General features: G+C 37.5%; 1 protein-coding gene across 2 annotated transcripts in view; it reads left to right on the forward strand.

The window, feature by feature from the left end:
- Window positions 1-12,580, forward strand: part of PRKAR1B (protein kinase cAMP-dependent type I regulatory subunit beta) — a 716,155-nt gene that overhangs the window by 650,746 nt on the left and 52,829 nt on the right. For both annotated transcript variants that reach the window (XM_069084870.1, XM_069084869.1), the window contains 2 exons: window positions 7,751-7,811; window positions 12,076-12,197. In XM_069084870.1, coding sequence (XP_068940971.1) covers window positions 7,751-7,811; window positions 12,076-12,197 — 183 coding nt within the window. The remainder of the gene's footprint in view (window positions 1-7,750; window positions 7,812-12,075; window positions 12,198-12,580) is intronic.

The following is a 12,580-nucleotide window of genomic DNA, read 5'->3' on the forward strand; positions in this document are numbered from 1 at the left end:
GTGCTCAGTCATTCCATTCTCTATTTCTTTTCAAATTTTTGTCATAGTTTTCTAGGGACAGGCAATTAAAATCCCCCATAAAAAGCCCATGGCATTAGTCTTTCAGTCCTTCTTTCCCTTTTTGCCTCTGGTTTCTCTTCCTTACTTTATCCTTTCCACACCCATTAGCATTCCCTTGCTGGGAAGAACAAGACAAAGGGAGTTTTGTACCAAACACACTTTCCCCCCTTCTAGAAATAGCTAGTCAAACTCTTGAGAGATGCAGCCTGTAGTTCCCATTCCTCAAAACCTTCAACATGTTGCTTTTATGTGGCTAGTCTGTCCTTACAACTCAGAAAAACTAGGTGGGCCTTTTTAACCATCTTCAAAAAGGACTACTGTTACAATTTCGTAGGCTATTTAATAATGATTTAAAAAAATCAAGATCATAGGATCACAGAATACCTAAAAGGATCTCAGAAATCATCAGATCCACCCTTGTCATGTTACAGATAAGGAAACTGAGGTACCAAAACAACGTTAAGATGTATTTAAACAGAACTTAAGAATTTAGTAGAGGAGTAGACCTGTGATTTTGTTGGTAAACAGAATTCCCAGGTGCCAATGCGGGGTTTGGTACCTTTGCTGCAACTTCGAGGCTTAGAGCTGGCTGGGGCACCAAGGGGTCAACTGACATGCTGACCACCTTAGAGAAGACCACGAGGCCTTCTTAACTCCAAAGCTCATTTAATAAGAACAAATATTTAATAAGTACCTGTGCTAGCTGAAAAGAGAGGAGATAATGTTTAGATGAGCCATGATCCCTGCCTTCATGGACTTTACACTCTAATCTATGGATAGACTTCAATGCTTGTAGCTATAATACACAATAGTAGTAATAGTCAATAAACATTGATTAAGCATCTGCTTCTGGTCAGGCCATGTGCTTAGCAGCGGGAATACAAAGAAAAGTCAAAGGCGGTCCCAGCCCTCAAGAAGCTAACCATGTAATGCATCACAGGCACAAAACGAAAGTCCTTTGTAGAATCTGAGGACAGGGGCGGGGAGGGGGGAACAGAGATAAAGGAAGGCTTCCTGGGGAAGTAGTGTTTTCACTGGGCTCTGAAGGACGGGGAAGGAGCATATTCAAGTAGAGGGATCCTTCTGAGCTGAAGCACCAGAGGCCTGAGGATACATCACATGGTGAGGGAACAGAGTTGTCCAATCTAGGTGAAGCATAGAGGGCATGATGGAGCAATGTAGGATAAGAGTGGAAAGGTATGATGGTGCCATATTGCTGAGGCCCTTGAATGCTAGGCAGAGAAGGGTCAACTTTATCTGGTAGGTAACCAGTAGCCACTGAATTTTTTTTTTTCATTTTATTTTCAGTTTCAAATTCTCTTCCTCTCTCCATCCTCTGCCGATCGAGAAGGCAAGAAAATTTGACACTCATTATACATAAGAAGTTATATAAAACATCTTCCCATATTAGCCATGTTGAGAGAAAAATAAAGAGAAAAAAATATGTTTCAATCTATACTCAAAATTTATCTGTTCTCTCTCTATCTGGAGGTGGATAGCATTTTTCATCGTAAATCTTTGACACTGAATATTTTTGAGCAGAGGAGTATCTACATGATCAGAATTATGAATAATGAAGAATGTTTTGGCAGTGAGAGGAAGGTTGAGTTAGAGTTGGGGAGAGAGTAGAGATGGGGAGGCCTACAAAGATTCTATTGCATTCAGATGGGTGGATATGAGAACCTATGATAGGGTAGTAACAGTGAGTATAGAGGAAAGAGGATAGATACAAGAATTGGTACAGGTGGTAGAATTGGTAACTGAAGGAGAAGAATGAGCCCCAAAGGTATGAATATAAGAGCCTGGGATGATTGGTGAGCAAAGAAAGGAAAGAAAGAAAGAAAGAAAGAAAGAAAGAAAGAAAGAAAGAAAGAAAGAAAGAAAGAAAGAAAGAAAGAAAGAAAGAAAGAAAGGAAGAAAGAAAGAAAGAAAGAAAGAGAAAAGAAGGAAGAAAGAGAGAGAAAGAGAAAGAAAAAGAAGGAAAGGAAGAAAGGCAGGAAAGAAAGGAAGGAAGGAAGAAATGAAGAAAGGAAGGAAAAGAAGGAAAGAAAAAAGGAGGAAAGAAGGGAAGATAGAAAGAGAAATAAAGAGAGAAAGGAGGAAAAGAGGAAAAGAAGAAAGAAAGAAGGAAAGGAAGAAAGAAAAGAGAGAGAAAGGAAGAAAAAAGGAAAAAAGAGATAAAGGAAGAAAGAAGATCAGTTTTAAGAGAAAAAAAATCAGTGAACTCTGGAAGGTAGGTGGTGCAGTAGATGGCACACTGGGCCTAGAGTAAGGAAGACCTGAGTTCAAATTTGGCTTCAGACACTTACTAGTTGCGTGACCCTAGGCAATTCACTTAACCCTGATTGCCTCTGTTTCCTCATCATTCCTCAGGAACTCATCTGTAAAAGCTAGAGAAAAAAATGGCAAATTACTCCAGTATCTTGACCAAGAAAACCCCAAATGGGGTCACCAAGTATACATGACTGAAATGACTGAACAACATCAAAGGGTCAGGAAGAGGATAAGGAGCCAGAAAATAAAACGGGTTGGAATGTAGAATCTTATTCTATGGAAGGAACTAGGTTTTATAACTTCATGGTCTTTCAGAAAGATGTTTTATAACTCATCTTGAGTGTGATGGTTGCTATGGAAACAACAGATCGTAAATCTAATCAATAGCTTAGCTGGATAGTGTGTAAAATGAAGTAGTGGGAGAAATTTACTGAAGCTTCCCTTAAAAAAGAGTCAGTCTGTATGTGTGTGTGGTGTGTGTATTTATGGAATGAAAACGGCTTCAACAATTTGAGACACTTTTTTTCCTGATTGGAGAAAAGATGATCAGGCAGTTGTAGGGAAGGATCACACTTTTTTTTTTTTCCTTTTTGGAGGGCAATTGGGGTTAAGTAACTTACCCAAAGTCACACAGCTAGAAAGTGTGTCAAGTGTCTGAGGCTGGATTTGAACTCAGGTCCTCCTGACTCCAGGACCACTGTGCCACTGCCCCAGGATCACACTTATAACGAGGAGACTGAAATGTGTGGCCGTGACATTTTTTTCCTTTGACTATGCATAGAGAAGGGCAAGTAGGTGGTACAGGGAATAGAGCACTGAACTTGGAATCAGGAAAATTTATCTTCATGTGTTCAAATCTGGCTTCAGACACTTAATAGCTGTGTGACCCTAGGCAAGTCACTTAACCCTGTTTGCCTCAGTTTCCTCATATATAAAATGAGGTGGAGAAGGAAATGGCAAACCACTCCAGTATCTTTGCCAAGAAAAACCCAAATGGGGCCACAAAGAGTAGGGCACAACAAAAATGTCTCAGCAACAACAAAATGGGTAGAGAAGTACAAAAAGCCAAAAGTTGAGGATCCACAGGAAATAGTGAAGTCATCTGCTAACTGGCAGACGAGGTAAACCGACTACTAGTGGCTATAATGGAAAGAGTCATAATAATAGCTGACAGTAATTTAATATTTAGGTTTTTAGCACTTTATAGCCATTCTCTTTGCTCTCATAACTCTGTAAGGTAAGTATTTCAAGACTTGGGTCATAAAGGCTTGAGTCTGAATTCTGACATCTGAAAGGTACTAGCTGTGTGACTCTGGGCAAGTAATTTTGACCTCAGCCTCAGTTTCCCCATCTGTAAGGTGAAGATAATAATAGTATTTACCTGTCAAAGTGTTAATGAGGATCAAGTAAGATAATGTAGGTAAACTTAGCGATACAAAGACTAGATATTATCCTTATTTTATGGAATGAGGAAACAGGATCAGAGAGGTTTAGAGGCTTGACCAGGATCACACAGCAAGTAGATGTATTTTTGTTTTGTTTTGCTTTGCTTTTTGGAGGGCAATTGGGGTTAAGTGACTTGCCCAAGGTCACACAGCTAGTAAGTGTTTAGTGTCTGAGGCTAGATTTGAACTCAGGTCTTCCTGACTCCAGACCCGGTGCTCTTTTCACTGTGCCACCTAGCCTCCCCTAGTAGATGTCTTAAGAAGGATTTTAAATTCAAGCCTTCTTGACTTGAAGTCCAGAACTCTATTCACATTTCCACTCTGCCTCTCTCACAGAAGGTATGACTGACTGTCAGGGAAATCAGTATAGAGATCTCTGGGGCTGAATTGACCTGAAGTCTCAGGGGAGGTAGAGAGGGAACTGTAAGGAATATTCAGGGTGAATTTGTTAAAATCAAGGCTAGGAGAAATCAAGAGTCAGAGTAGATGTTTGATAATAGTTAAGGATTAATGAGAAAGATACCAAATTGTAACAGGGAGTTTATTTAAAAAAAAAATTTAAACCACATAATTAGAGCAAGATTTAAAGGAAATGTTTGCTTATTAATGAGGTCTACGAAATCATTAACCAGTATCACTAAGGGATTTTGTTATTTAACAAAAAGCATAATTAGGTAGGAAAATTTTCTTAGTCTCTTTTTACCAATTAATTTTGTCTATGGGAAATTTAAAGCTGGGGGTTATAAGGCTAACCAGGAACTAGCATTTGCTTCATGGCAACATATTTTAATTCATAATTTGTAATATGGAAGAGGATGTAAATTCCTACTTTGCAAATCTAACCCCACAAGCAAATATAAGGTAAGGATGACAAGAATTTTTAGTGGTGGTTCTTGGTCTTCTTTGGGGGTCATGTATTTTCTCTAACATATTATGCATGTAATTAAGGTTAAAAAAATTCTTGAGGGGGTGGCTAGGTAGCGAAGTGAATAGAGCACCAGCCCTGGAATCAGGAGGACCTGAGTTCAAATTTGGTCTCAGACACAACATAAAAATTAGCTGAGTGACCTTGCGCAAGTCACTTAACCCCAGTTGTCCTCCAAAAAGCAAAAAAAAAAAATTCTTGAAAAATTTTGGACAGAGTTCAAATCTTCCCTTACCTAGAAACTTTTTTTTTTACTTATCCAAAGCCAGTCCATCCTTCAAGCCCCAATTCAAATCTCATCTCTTCCATGAAACCTTCTCCAATTACTTCAATGACCTCTCCTTTCTCTAAATCTCATTGTGGTTCACAGTCTAATGGGGGAGACAAAAGCATACACATATATACAGTTATCCCTTCTACATCACAGATCTAGAAAATCTGTGTAAAATTTTTTGGTCTTCCCTTTATATCAAAGAAGTCTGATTTTTTTCTTTTTCTTTTTAAGGCTGTTTACAATGCCTTATTGCAAAGTTTGGGTTAAATATTTGGTTATAGGCTATATGCAGGTTAATATTAAGTAAAAATACTGTATAAAAAAGAAATTTAAAAAATGAAACTTTACTTATTTGAACTTTGAAAAAGAAATTGTGTTTATTGTATTAAAGATAAAATATATTATTATACAGTACTGTGCCTATATTTTATGCATTTCTCACTTTCTAAACTTTTTCTGTGGCATCCACCTACCTTCCAGTGTTGTCCGCAGCTTCCACAAAACTCCCCCCAAATTCTCATTTAATTTTTTATGCTGACTGGTGATATATCAAAAACTCAAATACAGAAAGTCCTATATTCAGGATAAATAGGAAGTAGATAAGAGAGGGAAGGTATAGCACTTTTTATTTTGGAGGGGGGAAGGCAAGGCAATTGGGGTTAAGTGACTTGCCCAAGGTCACCTAGCTAGTAAGTGTGTTTGAGGCCACATTTGAACTCAGGTCCTACTGACTCTATTCACTGTGCTCTATTCACTGCACCACCTAACTGCCCCAAGACATAGCACAAAGAGGAATTGGGAAGGGCTTCCTGTAAATGATGAAATTTTCATTGGGATTTAAAGGGATCCAAGGAAACAGCAGGTAGAGAAGGGAAGGAAGAGCACTCTAGGCATTGGAGTCAGCCAGAGAAAATTCCCAGAGCCAAGAGATGGAGCGTCTTGTTTGTAGGACAGCCCATTACTGATCAGAAGAGTCTGTGGTGTAAGAAGCCTAGAAGGGTAGAAGAAGACTATGAAAGGCTTTGAATGTCAAAGCAGGACTTTTGTTTGGAGGAAATAGGGAGCCACTGGAGTTTATTGAGTAGGGATGCCATAGTTGTTCCTGTGTTTTAGGAAAATCACTTTGGTGGCTGAATGGAGGATGGATTAGAATGAGGAGGAACTTGAGGCAGCAGACCCACCAGCAGGGTATTTGCAGTAATCAAGGTGGGAGGGGATGTGGGCCTGCACTAGAATGGGGCCAGTGACTGGGGAGAGAAAGATGTTGCAAAGGTGAAGTTTGCAGGTCTTGGCAACAGCTTGCATATAAAGGGTAAGAGATGGTGAGGAATCCAGGCTGACTTGGAGGTTGTGAGGAGAATGGCATTGCCCTCTGTAGAAATAGGGAAAGCAGGAGGTGGTGGGGTTTAGGGGGAAAGATAAGGAGTTCTGTTTTGGATGTATTGAGTTTAAGATGTCTACTGGACACCCAATTCAAGATGTCTGAAATAAAGTTGGAGCTGTGACATTGGAGGTCAGCAGAGAGACTGGGGCAGGGGAGGTAGATTTGAGAACCTCTTCCTTTTATCAATGAGCATTTATTAAATGTCTATCGTGTGAGAGGCACTGGTGATAGAAAGACAGAACTGAAACACTTCTTGCCTTCAAAGAGCTTAGATTCTATGAGGAAAGACGAGATGCACATATATAATCATATACAGAACAAATACAAAATAAATGAGGTAATTTAAGGAATGGGGCACAAGCAACTGAGAGCATCAAAAAAGATTAAAGGGGAACTTTTATGTAAGAAAATGCTATTTATGGAAGGTAGCTGAGTTGCTGCCAATGTAGGCTAATGGTCCTCAAATCCATATGTAAACTAAACATTGTCATTTTGTTATTTTGATCTTTATTTAGCTCTAACAAAATATGCAGTGCGACTCCAGATAACAAATAAGAAAACACATCTTGTGTAGACTGAATAAATAATATGTCTTGCACATATATGTATGACTAATTTAAAAATGTATGTGGATGCTGTTATGATTAGGAAAATACAAATTCTTTTAAAAGCATTCTTGAATTCAAAGTCAAATTTGTTCTTGGATGTTTTCTCAAACAATTGATACTTGTAATAAACTGCAATCATGGGAAGGTTGGTGAAATTTTTTTAATGTTAAAAAAGAATCCTCATGTTAAACAGTAGAGAACCAGTGGTATAAGTCTATGTCATATAATCAACAACATTTCATGACTTTCGGGATGCTAGTACTTAGTGTTCTTCCTTTTTTATAGAAGGAAAAACTGTGGTAAAGGACTTGTCCAAAGTCACATTCATTGGTAGACGGAAATCTGGTACCTAAATTCCTATTTATACACTAAAATATTTTGCCTTCATTTTGGGAATGATGATACTTTTAAAATCCAAAAAAAAAACCCCCAAAACAAAAAAAACAAAACAGACCAATTCAGAAAATATTAGTTAAATGGCTGCTGGGTGCTGGGGTTTCAAAAGCAAAAATGACATAACCCCTACACTGAAGGAACTTGTGTTCTTCATAGTAAATTATACTTAACTCTGTACATTAAAAATTGTGATGCTTTTTTAATCAGTGCTTAAAATTCATTGTAAGAGAATGGATCATAATTTGATCAGGGGAGAATTGAGCCCTGGGCTGCTTTTACTGTCTATGCCATAGAGCAAAAAATCAAAACATTGTTTTAATAAGTTACAATATTAAATACTATTCCCCATAGCCTTAGATCTCTGTTTCTCTTTCTTTTAAACAGGGCAGCACTCTAAGAAAACGGAAGATGTATGAGGAATTCCTGAGCAAAGTCTCCATCTTGGGTCAGTTGCCTTTTTTATTCCAGCCTCTGTCATGCATGTTCATTTGAGTTATTAGAAGATTAAATCATTCCTTGTTCTGTCTGACTGCCATTTTGTTCACTTAACTCGGTCTGAAAAGAAGTTTCAAAGGGTTATTTGATTATGAGTCTGGGTGTCATACTTTGAAAGTAATTTGCTTTTTGGCTTTCAAATGGGAGAGGATTTCTCCCACAATAGTTTCTGATTTTCTCTGATAGTTTTTCAATTGTTTTCGTTGTTCTCTTTGTTCAATTTGTACTCTCATATCTACCAATTTTTTCCTTCCCTTTATGTGGCATAGTGGAAATATGACTGGAAAACAATAGAGTCAGAGGATATAGATTCAAATAAAATCTTCAGCTTACTACCTATGTGGCCTTGGAAAGTCACATATTCTCTGGGCTTCAGTTTTCTTAATTGTAAAACTGAACTAGATGACTTCTTAGGCCCCTAATATCTGTGATCCTATGATATTTTTTCATATTGTGTTATCTGGTAATTACAGTGTTAGCTAAGTGTACTTCAGTATGTTAGTGTTAATGATCTAACATACTTGACACCTTTCTATGTATCCATTTTATCTCTAGAGGTGTCAAAAAATTTTGGTTATGAGAATTTGGGGGAAGAAATAAGCCTGACTCTAAATGCGAATAGATTGTTGTTGTCTAAATCAGAGGTATCAAACTCACAAGAGGCCAGATAAACCTGGAACCAGATTAAAATGTAAATGGGAAATATTTACCAAAATAAAAAAATATACAACATAAATAATGTTAATTTGTGGTTTTCTGAATCAACGTATAATAATTCTATTTGAGTTTGACCCCACTGGTCTAGATGATCTGGAAAAAGGCTTACAATTTTAAAATTCCAAGTAAAAATCCATGCAAATTGGAAACCCAGGCTACCATATTGATCCTGCATTTCTGCAATAAACATGTTCTGTATAACTAATCCATTTCCTTGTCGCTATAGCCATTCCAATATCCCATATGCTTTTGAAGTAGTTCCTTAGACCAAAAGTGAGTTTTTCTTCTTACTTTAACTATAGATTTTTCTGTCTTCATTAACTGAGTCTTTGTTACAGTAAATTGCTTTGCAGTAAAAGGCTTTTAGAAAGGTGGCTAAATGTAGCAATTACAAAATATTGCTTTTTGCTTCTTACATTCTTCCAAGTGAAATGGGAGAGCCTCCTTCTAGGACAGAAGACTTGAAGGTTATAGATCTAGAACTGGAAGGTATCTCTGAAGCCTTCTACGCCAACCCCTTCATTTTACAAATGAGGAAACTGAGGCTCAGGTTGGTGAAAGACTTAAGGTCACAACTCATAAGTAGAAGAGCTGAGATTTGACCAGGCGCTCTGGACTCCAAGGCCCATAACTCTTCCCGCTGTGCCACCTGTCGAGTGTACCCTCTCTGAATTATTGCACAATAAACTAGGCAACACCCATGTCCCAAATGGACAGAGGCCCTTCCCCCTGCCCTTTTTATTTCTTTTAAAAGTCTTTTAGCTTTTATACTCCTGTCAAACATTCTTAAAACATCTGTTCAACTTCATGTCTTGGGATTCTGTTTTTTCTTTGATTAATGTGATAGTCACGAAATATGGACATGTCCCTGATGGCCTTCAGTAGGAAAAACAACCAACTGCTAATCCTTCCCTGATCAATCACCTTTGGGAAAACAAAAGCCCGACCATTAAGTGGACAGTGTTGGACAATAGAAGGAAAGGCTCTCCTGTGTAGGAAGCATTCTGATCATATTTCGGTTGGCAAATCTCCCTCTCAGACTATATGCGCAAGATCTACTCTAAAATGCTTAATTTTATACATTTTACTTTGAAAGTTTTGGTAGCACATTCATGAAAAGAAAATTTGTTTGTTTTTTGTTGTTGTTGCAAAGATTAATCTCTATCCTTGTGAGAAGAGAGGGAGCCTAGCATGTAATTGAACTTCTGACTGTCCCTCTTTGGGAAATCAGCAATTACATAAATTGTGAATGGGTCGAATTTCATACTAAATTAATAATTTAGCAATGATTAGTTTCAAGCCAAATGTAAGTACTTTTCCCCTCCCCAAGCCCCCATTCTTGGCTTCGTTTAAATTTGAACTCGACTTGCCTTCCAAAACTCACGATGCCAATTAGGCCAAATTATGCCAAGGAACTTTCTTAAACTAAGCTGCACCTGCCTTTATTATGTATCACCTCATTGCTGAAATGTTGAAAATGTATTTTTTTTAAAAAGCATTCATTAAAAATTGAATTTTCTTTAGCCTCAGATTGTTGGCTGTTCTGATTCCTAAGTATAGCAGATTGCCAGTCTTTAGGATACTGGTTATTTGGAGGTATCTTTCTGAATTTGGCTGAAAATGCAAAAAAGAACACCCCACCTGACAGCTCTGTGTTTAAAGAATAGCTTCAAATTCATTTGACATTTGAGAAATTCAGGTGAATAGATTTGATGAGACCCTTTCCTTTTCTTGTAATTTCATCACACCAAGTCTGCAATAGAAAGATCTATTTGGGAAGTGAAAAAACTCTCTGGTTCTGCATTTGTTTTCTACCAGACTTTTTTATGGCAATTGAGACCTGTTACTTCTGACATTGAAAAATAAACATTACAACTGTGAAGCTACTTGGTTTTTTACAAACATAGAAAGGGCTATTTAATTTTAAGGGTAAATAAGCATTTTTTTCACCAAAATAGCAGATTTGTTCATTTTCTCTTAAGTCTTTTCCCCAGAAACACAGACTGTAGTTTGCAATTAAATAATTCAAGTGTCTTTTGAATGAACATCTTTCTCAAGGTGTTCTTGCCTAATTTGGGAATGATTGAGTACTTCAGCATTCAGAATTACTGAGTACTGTTTGTACACAACAGAAGCAAATTGGTTAAGTAGTTTCCCCTTTCCTCCATTAAAAAAAATAATCTTGATTGAAATGACATTGCTCATTTGCACAACAACTACAAAATTATTTAGGCTCTTGAATAGAAACCAGCTGTTCATCTTTTCCTTGCATGCACCATGGTATGGTTTTTGAAAGCTCTTTACCAGCTCTCAATATTATAAGAAGAGATTCCCCCATTAACCCAATTCTAAATACATTGCTTTATCTTTTATTTTTAGCAGCTGCCCTAAATAAGTAACATCAGATAAGTACAGGCCAGAGTGGAATAAAAATTTCTTTGCCCCCAAAGGGAAACTTGATGATTAATCAAGCATTTATTCTTTTCTTATAAAAGAGTAGATTGTGTTTATTCCAGGGAGGTGGGGTAGGAGGTTAGGGATGATGATGGAGAAGGAGGAGGGAGTGCAGAGAGTGCAAGGAGAGGTAGTTTGTTGAGGGGGGCAGGGAAGTAATCCTGAATTTTAAAAAACATTTCTGGAAGATTAAAATTAGCACAGTAATTATTTTGACCTTAAAGGGTTATAAAGTATAGTTAATAGAAGGACAACCTTGAATTCAGAAAGTTCTAGGTTAAAAATATGCCTCTAGTACATATTAGTTGTATAACTATGGGTAAGTCACTTGAACCTAACTCTCTAAGATTATGAGTTACGGAGGAGTTATCCATCTCAATTGGTGGAGGAAATTTCTACACTAAAAGTAGTGTATACAGAATAGCTACAGAAATAAAATTACATATTCTGTGATGGTTAATGCTATTTCTTAATGGATAGTTGCATCAATAACGGAATTAAATGAATCCAACAGCTATAGTACTTGGCTGTAATTTCATTGCATATAAATGTTTGTGCTGACCTTTTGGAGATAAGGAAAGTAACATTTTTTTTCTAAACCGACCTGCTGTTCCACAGACTCCCATCTTCATTTTTAATATCTGTGTTGTTACTTTCATTCTTGAGAATAGTTGCCTGCTTTTAAACCATATCTACCTGCTAAAGACTAAATTAGAATCTTTTGCTTCAAGCATCTGAGTTAATTAAAAAATATCTGGGCCTTACAAGTACAAAAGAATTGGAAAATTCACTTTTTGGACTTTTTTGTCCTTGTGCTTTTATTCAGTTTTTCCTCCCTGCAAAGATCAATCATTGCAGAGCTAATGTTCTTCATGTATTCCGAGAATGTTCTGAGAAAAAAAGGCAGAAAAAAAAGCCTGACTTAGACTTTTGCAACTGCTAAGAGTTATAAAAGAAGCATTTTGCCATTATCCCTAGTGACTGGATTCCATAGCAAATCAGACATTTCCATCATGAAAGTTTTATTGTCTCTAAATCTTCAGAATCACTGGATAAGTGGGAACGACTGACAGTGGCTGATGCACTGGAACCCGCCCAGTTTGAAGATGGAGAAAAAATTGTGGTTCAGGGACAACCAGGGGATGACTTTTTCATCATTACTGAGGTGAGTCCTATGTTTGATGGTTGCCTTTAGGTGGTGTTCTTACAAGCAATATAATGATCAAACAAATCTTGTTCTACATTCTTCCCATGGACCTGATGTGGAAGGGAGAATGGGCAATTTTGGATACCGCTAGTAGACTCAAATCAAAATGAAGGGGCAGTTAGGTGGCACAGTAGATAGATTCCTCTTTGGATGCCAGTTCCTTCATCGTAATGGGGCATCTAAGTGGTGCAATTGATAAAGCTTCGAGCCTGGATTCAGGCCCTAGAGTCAGGAGGACCTGAGTTCAAATCCTACCTCAGGTACTTACTAGTTGGGTGACCCTGGGCAAGTCACTTAACCCCAATTTCCTCCCCACAAAAATCAAAATGATCCAGAGCTGT

Source organism: Petaurus breviceps, unplaced genomic scaffold (genome assembly GCF_028583685.1).
Source record: "Petaurus breviceps papuanus isolate PSGF00001 unplaced genomic scaffold, PetGlider_PUasm1.0 175, whole genome shotgun sequence".
NCBI lineage: Eukaryota > Metazoa > Chordata > Mammalia > Diprotodontia > Petauridae > Petaurus > Petaurus breviceps.